Here is a 15,966-nt window from a genome sequence, read left to right as displayed (position 1 = left end):
AGGATACAGCTCTTTCATAGCCAATGTCCCAACCAGTTTCTCTTCTTCTTCTTCTTCTTAGTAATATATATAATTGTTCTTCTCTCTCTCTCCATATTTCTAACACCCTCTCATTAATTTTTCCTCTTCACCTAGCTAATTCTATCTTCTTCTCCACACTCACATTTCGAAAGCTTCCATTTGTTTTTCATCACTTTTACATAATGTCCATGTTTATGGTCCATACAGTAAAATACTCTTTTTATATTAGCTGAAGTATTTTCGAAGAACTTATGTATTCTTTAATATCTGCATGAAAGCCACATTTTGAAGAAATCTGGACATATCAAAGTAAATATACGTAGAGTCTTGTTAGAAGTTTGGGTACTGACGCCTCTTACAAAAGTCCTTGCTTATTCGAAGTGCAGACTCAATATTTACCAGCCACGTGGATGTACACTCATGTCCAAAATTATTGTCGCATGTCTATAAATATGTTGATGTAGGAATATAATTTGACAATTGATTTACCCGGTATTTCTTATAATGTTATTATGTGTATAATCACCAAAGAACTGTCTGTGACAAATTTCATGTCAAAAGAGCAGTAAATAAGAACAACAAAACGAAAATAAAACTTTCTAGTTCATTTAGCAACATTTTGTTTTACTCATTCTAATTTTCGTATTTATAATTCTTTTCCTATGAAATTTACCACAAATATACATTTTCCGATTATACACATAGTATCAGTATTAAAAGTACCCTGTAAAATCATTATCAAATTATATTCTTACAAGAAGACAGTTATAGATATGCGACAATCAATTTGGAGATGAGTATACATAAAACGTGGATGTACAGTTTAAATTGAACTTCGAACCGCTAAAATGTGCTAAAATTTTTGTAATGCACTTCCAGTGGGAATCAAACCTTGGATAACGAGCACCAGATGTGCACGCAATAGCAACGGTACCACTACTGAGGCCTACTTCATGGAAAGGTCCAGCATTCTTCTTATTTATTTATTTATTTATTTATTTATTTGCCATCAACACAACAGGCATAAACCCAATTATAGTGTTGGTGTATTACATAATACATTTACAACAGTTTTCTTAAACATAGAGTTCATATTGCAGATGTCAATTTCTTTGTGTTTGATACATATTTTGTTATAAGCAGAACACATTCTCCAAATTGGTGATTTCAATAATACGTTGATCCTTGCTTATTTTGCAATAAAACAGACCAGAGTTATTAACACGAGTTTTAAGTGTCGGGACATGAAAATTTAATGTTGATATGAGATCCGTACAATTAAATTCGTTTTGTACTATTTTATGAAGAAAAATCAAATCTGTTACATTTCGCCGTTGTTCAAGTGTAGGGATACAGAAGTTGTCTATTAATGTTAGATAATTTTCATAATATGGATAGATTCCAGTTGTCTTGTACGTCAAGTATTTGATAAATTTAGATTGGACCTTTTCCAGTTGGTGTCTGTATTGCTGTTGTGATGGGTTCCAAATCACAGCAGCATATTCCAGTTTTGATCGGACATAGGCATAATACATTTTTGTTAGTGTAGTACTATTGTTAAATTCCTTTCCAGTTCTAATTATGAACCCTAACGTCTTGAGAGATTCGTTAACTATGTTCTCTATATGGTTATTAAATGTCAGTTTCGTATCAAATTAACGTATTAATAGATTAAAATAAACCAAACAAATCTGAAATTTCTTTCGGCCAGTTAAGATTTTAATCTAAGTCTCTAAATTTTCTATATAGATTATAAATAAATTATGGTTGAGTGAATAGGGTCTTCTAGACTGAAGCAGGTACCCAATATTTTTTTAAAGAACAAGACTGTATATGATGTTTTTGTATCGAGGAACAAAACCAGTATGTTACAAAACGCCTTTAGGGATGGGCACGAGTATTTTCGAAAGAGTTTTCTTTGAAACTCGACTCGATTCGAAACAGACATCTTTGAGCTCGACTCGAGAACTTGACTCGAACTCTGATCGAGTTTCGAGTCGAGTCGAGCCAAATCCTGTGTGTACTTTCAAGTACTCTCTTCAAGTATCCTACAGAAAAAGTATAATTATCAATGATACTACTACTACTACTACTACTACTTATTATTATTATTATTATTATTATTATTATTATTATTATTATTATTATTATTATTATTATTATTATTATTATTAACACAACAACACAAGCATGAAAGATCTGAATACTAAAAGCTAGTTGACTGCCGACCTCGGTAGTCAAGAAGTCTTCAGAAGGCAAGGACCCCGTTTACGAAGTTCTGGGTTTGAGTTCCGGAGCAGCATGTACTTGGGATCGAGCCAAAATGTTTTACAAGTTATAGGGCACCGGCCAAACATGTTCAAAACTGCTCGGCTTGGTCAACGGCTCGAGCGGCTTGGCTCTAGCTCATTCATTATCGAACCGAACCGAGAAGTGAGCCGAGCCAACACCTCAACCAATCGAGCCGGCTCAAGCCATCGTCTCAGTTGAGTGGAATCAATGGGTCGACCTGATTGAGTTGATCGACTTGTTTCAACCGAGCCAGCTCGAATCGATGGCTCACTGAGCAGAGTCGGTGGCTTATCCCAACCGAGGTGACTCAAGCCATGGGCTCAGTTGAACCAAGTCAATGACTCATCCCAACCGAGCCGGCTCAAGCCGGTTATTAGTTCAATTGACTTAAGCCGATGGCTCATCTCAACCGTACCGGCTCGTGCTGTTCGCCCAGTTGAACCGAGCCGAGCGGTTGACATCACTACCCGAGTTGGGCTTGTGCTTGGGCTCAAAAATTCGACAGAGTAGGTCTGTCATGATTGTAAGAACTACAGTACATACTTACATTGTTGCTCATGACATTTGAGGCTGTCTCGTTATAAAAATCCATTGTCGTCTCGTTATCGAGACGATACAAGATGCGAATAGTGTCTCCTCTCGTGAGCAACACAAAAAGTATTCCACATTACTGTTTACATTTCTCATGGCTTTCGCTTTTCAGCTTAATCAGACCATGACTTCAAAACGAGTTAAAACGAGTTGAACGAGCGAGCCATTTATGAAACTCAACTCGAGAAAATTATTTTCGACTAGGCTCGAAACTTGACTCGAATTCGAGTTGAGTTTCGAGTCGAGTCGAATTTTAGCTCGACTCTTGCCCATCCCTAAACACCTTTGTATTGCTTCTAAATCTTACGTTATTAGAATACAAAGTGAGGGCTTAGTTATTCTTGTGGAGATTGTAGCTACTCGAATATTCTAAAATGGTCTATTAAATTTCAAGTCTATTAAAAGTAAATACTGTTGCACCGAAAGTTGTTACACCGAATTTTCTAATGCTTGTTATGCACAACGTTATCATTACTAATTCTGAGCTCCCTCATGGCTAAGTTTTTAGCGTATGCCCCTTTGGCGTGAGACACCCTAGTTCGATTCTTGGTAGGAGCTCATGTGGTTCGGAATCCATGTTAAGTTGAGGCCCAAGTCTCACACAGCCTCTCTGCTGAAAGCCACTTCAGACCTAAAAATTAAATCTTTACTAATTTTTTTAAGGCAATCCAACCCGAAACACTAATCTATGTTTTAACATGTTTTTACGAGGTTTGTTGCGACACTGGAATAAAACTTGTTTTCCGCTCACAGAAACCTAAAAGACTCGAGAAAATATATTCCTCTGCAGTGGCGTATTTACGGGGGAGGGGGCTTCCGGGCCTCAGCCCCCCGAAATCTTACTTACTATAGTAAAGTATATGAAGTATCTTGCAGAATTTTCATATTTTCAGGCAAAGCCCCCCGAAAGTTAGCAACCCCCCGAGTTAATTTCTCTTATGAAGTCATATTTGATGGACAGAAAACAATATGTGGTTTATAAATCCTGGAGATCATTTGAATACATTCAATTTTCTGGAGTCCCACAAAGATCTAATTTAGAGCCGTTACTTTTTATAATATTCATTAATGACCTTCCTAATTGTATTAAAACATCACATAAACTACTCTATGCAGACGATCTAAAATTATATAGAAGAATTACAACAGCACAGGACTGTGTCAGTTTGCAGGAGGATCTAGACAGAGTAAATGAATGGTGCAAGAGCAACTTGTTAAACATAAATTCAGATAAATGCAAAACCGTGTCCTTCACTAAGAAACGGAATGTTGTTAAATTTCAATATAAGATAGATGGTAAAGAGTTAAAGGGGGAACAAACTGTCAATGATTTGGGTGTAATATATGATAACAAACTATCGTTTGAGCATCATATAAATCAAATTGTAAATGACGCAAACAGAAATCTTGGATTCATTTTGAGAATGGGAAGGGAATTTAATAAGTCGAATGTTTTACTGAAATTATATTTTTCATTTGTTAGAACAAAATTAGAATATGCGTCTATTATATGGGATCCCCACACGAAGAAAGATTCTATTAGAATAGAAAGAGTTCAAAATAAATTTCTGCGGTTTCTGGTGTACAAGAGAACAGCCATCTTCCCCACATATGAAAGTAGTACTTCTCTTAATGAAAATTTTAACACAATGTCTCTCAATCACAGAAGAGTGTTAAATGACATGATATACTTGTACAAAATATTAAATAATAAATTAAATAGTAAGGATTTGGTCTCTGCCTTTCATGTAAGGGTACCCAATGGAAACATACGTGTGGGCAATGGGAATTTCTTTTATTGTAAGAAATCTCGAACAGATGCAACAAAACAGTCACCAACGTGGAGGATGGGTGCAGTGTACAACAAACTGATTAAACGTAAAAAAGTTATGGATATATACGGTATGAGTCAGAATAGATTTCGCAAATATATTATAGATATTCTATGTAACTCTGATATGAACACTGTAATTGGGTAGAATAACTTGTTGTGTTCTTCTTCTTAAATAAATAAATAAATAAATAAATAAATGTACTAATGTCAGTTTTTATTTCAATTCTTAAAATGAAGGACTATAATGAGCGATATATATTAATAATCAAGATTGAGAAACACTGGTACCAAGCTATAATCCTTCGTAAGTAGGTGCTGTATCTAGACACAAACTTGTATCTAGGTTGGTTGGATGAATTGGAATTAGCACCAAGGCTACACGAGACGTAGATTAACAACTTAATGTGAGAGCTGAACCTTATGTACCCACCGGAAATCAAAAGTGGGTCTTTCGCTCTAATGACGCACAGGTTAATCTTGAATTGATTGAGTTGATTGTGAGTTTAACGTACCGTGATGTTATATTAGACTTGGATCTACTGATTAACATGGAATAAGAACCAAATAAGCTCCCGCTAAGGGAATTGAACCCGGGTCCACAGACTAATCATGTAGTCACAAGCGAACTATAGTACCTAGGTATATAGGGTGAATCAAAATAATGTTCCAGATTTCGTTCGTTTATTATTCGAACAAAAATGAGCTTTTCTTGCCAATATAATTTCTGTCTGGAATATAATCTCAAGAAGATTTTTCTTTTTCTATTGTAGAGGTGTAGTGAACAGGACCTAAATTTGAACGGTGTTCACCAAGTTATGGTGTACGCTGATGATGTAAATTTAATAGGGGATGACAGGAAAACAATAGAAAGAAATGCAGAGGTCTTATTAAACGGTTGCAGGGACATGGGTTTAGAAGTAGGCTAAATGCTGAGAAAACTAAATACATGGAAGTGGGTTGGGACAATAATACGGCAAATCATGGATGCGTTATATCAAATAATACTTTTGATAAAGTGGATACTTTCAAATATCTAGGATCAATATTAACAGACGAAAATCATATTCACGAAGAAATTAAATGTAGATTAAAGTCATGGAATTCCTGTTATTGTTCAGTTCAAAATCTCTTGTCGTCGCGAATTCTATCAAGGAATTTGAAGCTTAAAATATATAACGATAATCATGCCTGTTGTTCTGTATGGTTGTGAAATATGGTCGCTTATTCTGAGGGAAGAACATAGACTGAAAGTATTTGAGAACAAGATCCTAAGACGAATATTCGGACCCAAGAGGAACGGGGATGGGGAATGGCGGAAACTTCATAACGAGGAACTACATAATTTATATGATTTACCCAACATTGTTAAGGTCGTCAAGTCTAGGAGGATTAGGGGGGCAGGTCATGTAGCTAGAATGGAAGAAAGTAGAAACGCTTTCAAAGTCTTGACTGGAAGACCAATCGGAAAGCGACCATTAGGGAGACCTAGGCGCAGATGGAAGGACAATATTAAAATGGATCTCGCAGAAATAGAAATACAAAGTAGAAACTGGATCCAGTTGGCTAAGGATAGAAGTTAACAGAGGGCTTTTGTGAACGTGGCATTGAACCATAGAGGTTCCATAGGCCATAGAGTTAGTTTAGAGGTATAGTGACATAGACATCCACCAGGAGGCAGTTTAGTCGAAGTGAACAATATGATCTCTACAGGTCTGCAGAAAGCATTCTGTATGCTTGGTTTTCACGCGACTAAGTCAGGGGCGGATCCAGGGCCGACTTCTGGGGGAGGCGGTGGGTTGTCATGTCATACTGCTAGTTAGAGCTACTTTTAAGAGCTTTAAACTCTGGGATGGGTTTTATTTAGATATATAAAATAAGAAAGTTTCATTTTCTCGGGGGCGGAGGCGATTGCCCCGATCGCCCCCCTGGATCCGCCACTGGACTAAGCCCATTGTGCTAGTTCAACAATATTTCTAGAAAGTTTAGAATATTTGTGCGGCCACTTGCTACGACTGTAGTAGAATTGTGTGTACGCATACAGCATCTTTGGCCGAAATCGACCCTGACAAGTTATGAAGAGTTTGATAGGAACTTGATTAGTAGGACAACCATAAAGCATAAAAAGCAGTAGCAGCATAATGGAATTTTTCACCTATGATTGGTACAGATCTGTGATTTTTACCACTTTACATATCTAAATTTGCTAATTTTGTAAGTATAATAAAGCATAATGTTCAGAAATAAAGCATAAAACATAATACTTAATGCTTTTTATTCCAGAACCTGTATATATCTACACCAAAGAAAGATATGTTAATGTATTTTGTACCAAAGAAAAAAAATGATCAACAAAGGCTGTTATTAATGCTGCAAAGAATGGAAATCAATTACCAATTTCCATTACGCGTAACATTGGAAAGTTCGAATTCCTCCTGTCTTCGCACCTTCCGCTCAGGACTTATTTTGTTTGTTTGTTTGTTTGTTTGTTAAAAGGCAGGCAAGGCTGGTTGTGCTTATTCCAAGATGCCAAAAATCAAGAGTTTATGCACTCTCAGAGAGTAAGATAATGTTCAACTGAATATTTCAAAGTACAAGATAGTAATCTACTTTGTACTCTTTATCCTGAATTCTCTAAATATGGGGAGTCTACTGTGCAGCTAATATGTTTCTTGGTCGGCTGATAAGTTCTCGGCCCGGCCCCCTTCCGAATGTACAACCCTGATGTAATTGATGTCATGTGAAATGTTGATCTTTTATATGTTTAAGTACTAAATTTCACGATTCTACTATGAACGGTTTATATTTTACAGGTAATTGAATGAACCATAGCGGAGCCAGATGTCAAATTCACCAAAGAGGAGTTGCGAGGTGTAATGAAGTTCTTCTTCCTGCAACAGAAGTTGCCCAAGGAAATCCATGGTTGCATGCTAGACATATTGGGTGGACAGTGCCCTTCATACTCCACTGTGAAGTGTGCGAACTTCAAGTGTGGTGAATTTTCAACAGAAGATGGTGACAGGTGTGGCATTCCACTGTCAGTGTCAACTCCTGAAAAAGTGGATCAGATTCATGATCTGATTTTGAGCAACAGACGGATTTCGCTTCAGGAGAAAGCTGACAAAGTGCACATATCCAAAGAACGTAAAACATGCACAAGCTTTCTGCGAAATGGATTCCGAAATGTTTGAACGCGGATCAAAAACGCGAACGTGTGAGATCATCGCAGGTCATTTTACGGCATTTTGCGAACTCCGAGGACATTTTTTTTGAATCGGCTTGTTACCCAGGATGAAACGTGGTTGCATTTCTTTGATCCGGAAACCAAACAGCAGTCATGCGAGTGGCGCCACTCAGGATCTCCAAGGCCCAAAAAATTCAAAGCACAAAAGTCCGCAGGGAAGGTGCTTGCTTCAATATTCTGGGATAAGGATGGTGTTTTGCTCTCAGACTACCTTCCAAAGGGCCAAATCATAACTGCAGAGTATTACTGCAGTCTGCTGGCTAAGGTAAAGGACGCTATTAAAGAAAAGCGACGGGGAAAGTTGACACGAGGTGTCTTGTTCTTGCAGGACAACACTCCCGTCCACAAGGCTGGCAGAACAATGGATTTTCTGAGGGACCTAGGGTTTCAGTGCATTGACCACCCACCTTACTCGCTAGATCTTGCCCCTTTCTGATTATTATCTGTTTCCAAAACTCAAAACAGCACTGAAAGGACAGAAATTTCACAGTGATGAAGAGGTGATAACAGCTGCGGAACAGTTTTTTGCAAACCTTGGGAAATCTTTTTTTTTTTTTTTTTTTTTTGAGGGGTTGGAGAAGTTGCAGCATCGAAGTGCCAAGTGTGTTGACCTTCGAGGGGACTATGTTGAATAGCCTCACACTTTCATGTCTGCAGCTGAAGTCCTTCTGGGTCGGGCCGAGAACTTAACAGCCCTCCCTCGTAATTTTAGTGGGAAGAATTAATAGTTTCATATACATTTTTAATAGAAATGCTCACAAATGAAGTATAATTCAAGGAACAGCATATTAAGGCATAATTTAGGAAAAAGCATAATAAAGCATGATGTAAGGAAAAATAAAGCATAATATACAGCTGTGTAAAGCATAAAATTGGTTACCCTAGTGATTATAGAATAATGTTAGATGTGTGTCGTGTAACTCTTGAATCGCATATTGAACATTTATAATGTTAAAAAAAAATCTTTTTGAGTCTTTCAACCAGTGTGTGTAATATCTGTTTAAATCAAGGATAAAATAGAGGATCTGCCCATATGTATCTTCATCCTATTAAATCGGTGAAACCAAAATGCAAACGACCATCGGTACGTCTGATTGGCTACTCTCGTTTCTGCCATAGTCTGATTGGCTACTTTCGTTTCTGCCATGATTGTTGGCTCAAAACATTGCGATCCTATTGGGCGGAGTGGGCAGAGTAGGGGTGGCGAAATTGTGACGTATGCCTTCAAGATTTTGTTGTAAGGGCAGATCCTCTATTTTATAAGATCCTTGGTTTAAATAGTATTATTTAAAGAAAAAAAGAAAAAAGAAATCGGGAAAATCAGTTTGACTTACTCTATATTTTAAAATTTTATGTTCGATCTACGTACATTTTATTATCTGAAATTACTCGTAGCCTTATTCATAATTTTCAACAGTTGAAGGTGTAACAACAGTATAATTACGTATTATCAATTAGCTGGTATTATGAGTTGAAACGAAAATAAAGTGAAGTCTTTCAGTGTAACGTCTCACGATTGTGTCCTTTAGGCTAAGGGGAACGGATGACTAAGACCAAGGGTGGGTTAACCCCTCTGGAGGCCCAGGACTAGAAAAAATATGTGGCCCCTGCTGACTTCACCTATTGCATTTCTGTGAAACAAAGAAAATATGAAAGTTAAGGGAATATGTTTCATATTTTTGGTCATATTTTATTTCATGATGATGATTGTATCTTCATAATTCTTTTCAGATATTCAACTGAGTTGTTGATCAGAGTGGAGACTTCTGTTCACCTGAAGGCCCGGGGCTGTAGCCCCCATAAGCCCCTCCCTTAATCCGGCCCTGACTAAGACGAGTGAATAATGTTGGAAGAATTGGTCGAATGAGAGTGTAGTAAGAAACATGAATATCACGAAGAGAAACACGGACACGATATTGACCACCACAAATTTACTTCGCCGGGGATTGAACTAGAGGTAAGGACTCTATCGCTGATCCACCGGCCCCCAAATGCTATGAATTGAGTAACCTTATATACATGATGGAATATTCTTAAATATATTCACTCTTCGTTCTTCTCTCAGAGTAAGCGAGCATGTTTCGCAACCATATAGCATAACAGCCATGATTGTCGTTTTTACATATTTTAAACTTCAATTCCTCGACAGAATTCGCAACGATAAAATATTTCAAGCGAATATTAACATGAATTACCTACTTTTAGTTGACATTTAATTTCTTTGTAGATATAGTTTTGATCTGTTAATATTGATCCTAGATATGTGTCCACTGTGTCGAAAATAGTATTTGATATTTTAACGCATCCTTAGTTTGCATTATTAACTTACTTTTGCTACGAAGGGAAACTCAAGATTCACAAAGTTAAAAAAAAGTAAAGATGAATACTGCATATTACCAAGAACATGTACTATCCCCAGTTGACAGGGATGAATATGACCCCATTGTGTACAACTGCACTGGGAGAAATCTCCAAATCACACATCCGAAACATAGCTAATGTTGTACCCACGCTACGTACCGTGCTTCTTTCAAAAAAAATGTTCCGGGGCACACTTAATATTTGGAGGGGTACATATTTTCACAAGGTACTATTCAATTTATTATTATAAATTATAGAAGTATTACAGAAGAGTCTATTAGAGAATATTGTAGTAGTGTTATAGAGTCTATCATACAATATATACATTGTATTGTATTATAGAAATATTATTTTCGTTTTCTCTGGGGGGACTTTCAGAGTTTCGGGGGCCAGTGGCCCCCAAAAATATCTCAGGAAGAAACACTGCAACTTCTGCTAATTTGCATGTTATTTGTTCAAGAATTTTCCCGTTAGGGGGTCCAATGGGTTACTGTATTTTGGACTTCTAAACGACACCTTTAATCATGTCAAGTTCGTATGATAAATTGGCTCTAGAAAGCATGGAAAACAATAGAACTGTGGTACAGATGCAAAGAAGTCTGCTGCAGTATCGTGCAAAGATCCATACAGGTGGACATTATATTTAGTGGTAGCTTGGAATATTTTTGGTAAACAGCAACTTCAGTTTGACTGCTGGAAACATTTAACTCGCTGTATTCTTTCATTGGACCAATGAAAGTGAGATTAAAAATTAAGTCAGAATAATTCGTCATAAGATTCGAATGTGAGACAATCTATTTTGTAACTTTAAAATAGAGAGATTTGTTAATAATTTAAATAAATTATTATAGGACATTGTTTATTGTTTATTTTTGGTAGAAAGATAATATTATTATAGATGCATTTTGATTATTATTGAAATAAGTTACATAGAGAAGAAGGTTATAAAATAATAAATACAGAAATTATAAATTTTAATAATTTATACTTGTCATGCAGGAAGACCTCCATGCACGAACTATTTATGTGTTGCTTCTTAGCATAATTAATGAAGTATTTATAGGAAAGTTTAATGGTGTAGGCTGAGGTCAATAGTGAAAGGATTTAATTTAAACAGTGACATATTTAAGGGGTTGGCTTCCGGGCTTAAGACCACCCCCCGAAATCTTACTTACTATAGTGAAGTATATGAAATATCTTGCAGAATTTTCACATTTTCAGCCTAAGCCACCCCCACTCCCCCGAAAGTTAGCAAAGCCCCCCGAAACAAAATCATAAATACGCTACTGAATTTAAAGGTTGACTTGTGATGCCCGTTCTCACTGATTCAATGATCGAGCCTTTATTTATTATTTGTTTACTTTAAATAACCTGTTTTTGGCTTTTTACCCTTATAAGTTAATTATTTTGTTTTTGTATTTTGACATTTTTACTTTTATTTTTAGATTTTACTTTTTTGAAAGTGCGTTTACGGAACCTCAGTCTTTTTTTTTAATTTTTAATTTTAAAAGTTTTTAATATACATTGATGAGTTGAATTTACATTACATTGCCTCTTCTGCTATCAATAACCTGAAGATCAACACCTACTTTTATCGTTCAAAAACAATCAATCAAGTCGACCAATGAATTGTTACTGGAATATCAGTGAATAATTAGGTATTAGTCGTTATAACACACAGATTATGTCCTAGAGGTTAGAGGAGGGAGATGAACTTCGAAAGTTAATGATTATGAATGAATTGTTACAAAGAGATTGTGAGAATATCCCTAAAATTATACAGATACTATACAGAGTGGCCCAAAAGTAGGTATACAGACTTACATATACAGGGTGTTTCAAAACAACACTGACAATGTTTGGGAGGTGATTCCTGACATCAAGATAAGACGAAAAGTATAGACCAACCTGGGTGCAGAAATGCTTCCTTTCGGAGTTATAGGCTGCCAAAAACATGTGAAAATGAACTTTAAAGGTGCATAGCTCCGAAACTATGGGACCTACAGTAGTCGGGTCAAGACTTTATTTACGAAGTAGTATGTGCCCTTTCCAAATATTCATGTTTCAGAATCCTGCCGTAACAATTTTTATAGAGGTGGTTTGTGAGTACTTCAAGTTATAAGATCGTAGCCAAACTCCCTCTGCAAAAATTGTTGCATGAGTACCTTATGATTCTAAAACATGTATTTTTGGATAGCCCACATATTAGTTCCTAAGTGAAGTCTTGACCCGATTACGGTAGGTTCTATAGTTTCGGAGCTATGGGCCTTTAAATTTCATTTTTTCATGTTTTTGGCAGCCTATAACTGCGAAAAGAAGCATTTGTGTAAGCAGGTTGGTCTATACTTTTCGTCTTATCTTGATGTCAAGAATCACCTCCCAAACATTGTCGGTGTTCTTTGGAAACACTCCGTATAAAACACACGGGACGTTATATCTACTTTTGGGCCACTCTGTATTGTTCGCCATAAACTCGCATGGAATGAGATCCATCGTTGAACATTCGTGCTAACTGCTCTCACAACACGAGACTAGACGAGACGAGAAATAATCTTATCGTGTTATCAAGATTCTCTAATCTCGTCTAGGGAATTTTCTCCTTTCGACTTGTAAATTTTTGGACAAAATTGATGCTCTAATATTTTTCTTAATTTTCTCTAGAATTTATCAGAATCCATCCTCATCATGAGAGTTTCCACGATGTGTCTGATATAACATTTAAACCAGTAGCGTCATTTTAAACTTTGCCGGCGGACGGGGGGCAGCAGAAAGATTGTTTACCAATGTAAGAGTTTCACGGTTTTTTTTTATAGTACATTATAGATATACCACATTAACTTGACATCTAGTCTTCTGTTTCAAGCGCTGCTATCAGCTCAAGGAATTCCACTCCCTTTGGTGTAGACAGTTGCACGGCTCTGTCGCTTAGCAACAGCTGAATCCTTATTGGCTCAACGCGTGGGTGTGCCGAGGGTGTGAGCTTAGTTTGCATTTTTGCCACGGCTCAAGACATTTTGGCAGCACTATAGTAAACAATATATTAAAAAAAACATACGTTTCTTAAACTCAGGGAGGGGCGGGCTATTGCTCCCATGCTTTCCCCAAATGACGTCCCTGATTTAAATTAGTTTGTTATTGAAATGTATTTTGTAAAACGTTCCTGGATTCTCCTTATTATGTTCATATAATTTGTATTTTTATACAGCGAGTTATGTAACAATAAAACAGTGTTTGAGACTTTGGTGAACTAATGTTGCTCACGTCGCTCGTGAAATCAATAGTCTTGGTTCGAATTTTAAAAGTTTTTTTTTTTTTTTTTTGTTCCGTAGACAACATTATCTCTAAATCAGAGATCAAAGGTGTGTACTTCTTTCAAAAATATATTATGGGCAAAAAGAAGAGAAAACAAAAATCAAAATTTACTTGATTCAAATGGAATTATACAAAATTAAGATTTTTTAGTTCTCACCCATTATTCCATATCATCCTTGCAAAATCAGCGGATCGCAACCCAACGCAAAAAAAAAAAAAAAAAAAAAACAGTAATTATAAATTTTGCATTGTTTTACGGAAGGCTCTACGGCATGAGGTCTACAGAGAACAGAGACAACAGCTGGAGAGGATTGATTAGCCAATTGCCAACGTTGGCCTTTGCATTGCGATTGGATGTTTTGCCGATCACTTGCCAACGTACCCTTACCCCTTAACGATACAAGTAAAATTGCGAGGCCGAAACTGTTGGATAAATGTCGTGTGGACAACGTAAAATAAAAATTACGTTGAACCAAATTATTTTTCAAGTTTACTTTTGCAATTAAAAAATATGTAACCATTTGCCAAGCATTTGCCAACGTTGGGCTTACAATCAGTGGTGCTATTCAGTCGGTTCGCACCGGTTCGCTAAAACCGGTTGTTAAAACATTTCGAGCTCCCAGAACCATTTGTTACACCTACACGTAATAGATAATTTTACCCAGTTACAGTATACTCAGAAATAGTAAATTTTAGTTTGACTATTTTTGTTTTCAGAAATGCTTACAGCTACAGGGTTAAACATATGATCTCTCAGAACAAGGTGTAAGCGTTTATATCTTAATGTCAAATGCTCAGATATGAGGGGTGAGAATGGGGATCACATAAGTGTAGTGGTGAGGGTTATTTATATTTGAAACGCATATATATACGGAACCGATTGTTAAAAATTTAGAATTACACCACTGCTTATAATTTGAGTTTCTACAGAAAATTCACCTTATTTACTTACGTGATTGCCTTAATAGTTTGGTATCCGGGAACTTCTTGGTAAGTACAATCCCAATCACCGGAAACAATATTAGAATAAACTTTTCGATCCACATTTTGATCTTGATTCTTCAGTTACATAAACTCCTACGGTTTCACTCTCTTATACACAGAGCGTTTGGTATCTGTCCTTTTCCTTCACTAACAAAATACTTAATTCTTCAATTTCCTGAACACATCGTGCAGAGTCCAGATCTTAGACATTACATCTAAATAGGTGAAAGTGGATCAGGCTTTCTTTCATATTAAAAAAAAAAAAGAGATACTTAGAAACGTGATGGTTTGGACGATCGGTGTGCCTGAGGCCAAACTTGGGTGGAAGAACACGTCTCTGTGTATGACCTGTTCTGATGGAGACACACTTCCTTCCGATTACAGTGTTCTTCCATTGACGGAAGTGATCAACCGTTTTCTCTTGTTTTACCTTAATGTAAACATGGCTTGATCTTTTAGAAACTATTTTTAGGTACTGGCGCCAATTTTTGATCCTTATAAACAGTTATACTACTAGCTATATATATTGACCTGATTCAAATGTAAACGACAAAAAAGAAGTTAAGATTTGGCAGTGACGTATTTAGGATTTTCTTCCCGGGGGGGGGGACTATGCACAACATGTGAATAAGAACTTATATTTTTCCTGTTGGGTGCCGACAAAATTTAACAAAGTTCATTTTCCTTCCTTTAATGTTTGTATAATGACACTACCAGGTATGACGAATGAAAACATTGACTGAGAATAGAGAGGGGCAGAAATAACTGAAAGGTAAGGTAATACTTAAATTATCAAGAAAAATGCGCGAGGGGGCGGGGGAGATATAGAATTAGGTGGTGGCACATTTTAGGAAAATAAGCAGCCTGTCGTTTAAAATTATTTGCAGATCCCACGGTAAGGAAAAGAAATGTAAGTCATTTAAAGGAAAAGGCGAAATTTGAATGAAATAATCAAAGAATAAAACAGTTATGAACAATAGAAGGATATTAATATTATTACAATATATTTTAATAAACAACATGAAACATTTTGTAGTTACATAATTTTTTTCACAACAAATTTTATAACATTACATTTTTTTAAAACTACTCTTTGTGAACACTATGGTGATTAGGGCCTATATTAAGATAGATACTTAGTTTGGTGTTATTGACGACGGGCAACTTGAATCACAACTAACAACGGTCGAAAGTATGACAGGAGAAACAAAAAAAGTAACAACTAAGAAAAAGAAACAGAAGAGTAGAATGGACGAAAGAAAAAAAAAGAAAAAAAAAAGAACACAGTTCTTAGATGGAAAGATGTTTGACAATACAGTAGCCTATTATT

General features: G+C 36.3%; 1 protein-coding gene across 1 annotated transcript in view; it reads right to left on the bottom strand.

The window, feature by feature from the left end:
• Positions 1-14,799, bottom strand: part of LOC145692594 (uncharacterized) — a 138,165-nt gene extending 123,366 nt beyond the window's left edge. The window contains exon 1 of the mRNA XM_081767915.1: positions 14,605-14,799. Coding sequence (XP_081624041.1) covers positions 14,605-14,698 — 94 coding nt within the window. The 5' untranslated portion in view covers positions 14,699-14,799. The remainder of the gene's footprint in view (positions 1-14,604) is intronic.
• Positions 14,800-15,966: the final 1,167 nt, after the last annotated feature.

Source organism: Thermobia domestica, chromosome 8 (genome assembly GCF_964235325.1).
Source record: "Thermobia domestica chromosome 8, izTheDome1.hap1.1, whole genome shotgun sequence".
Taxonomy (NCBI): domain Eukaryota; kingdom Metazoa; phylum Arthropoda; class Insecta; order Zygentoma; family Lepismatidae; genus Thermobia; species Thermobia domestica.
Note: the sequence above shows the minus strand (reverse complement) of the source record. Positions and strands in the feature narration are given on the sequence as shown.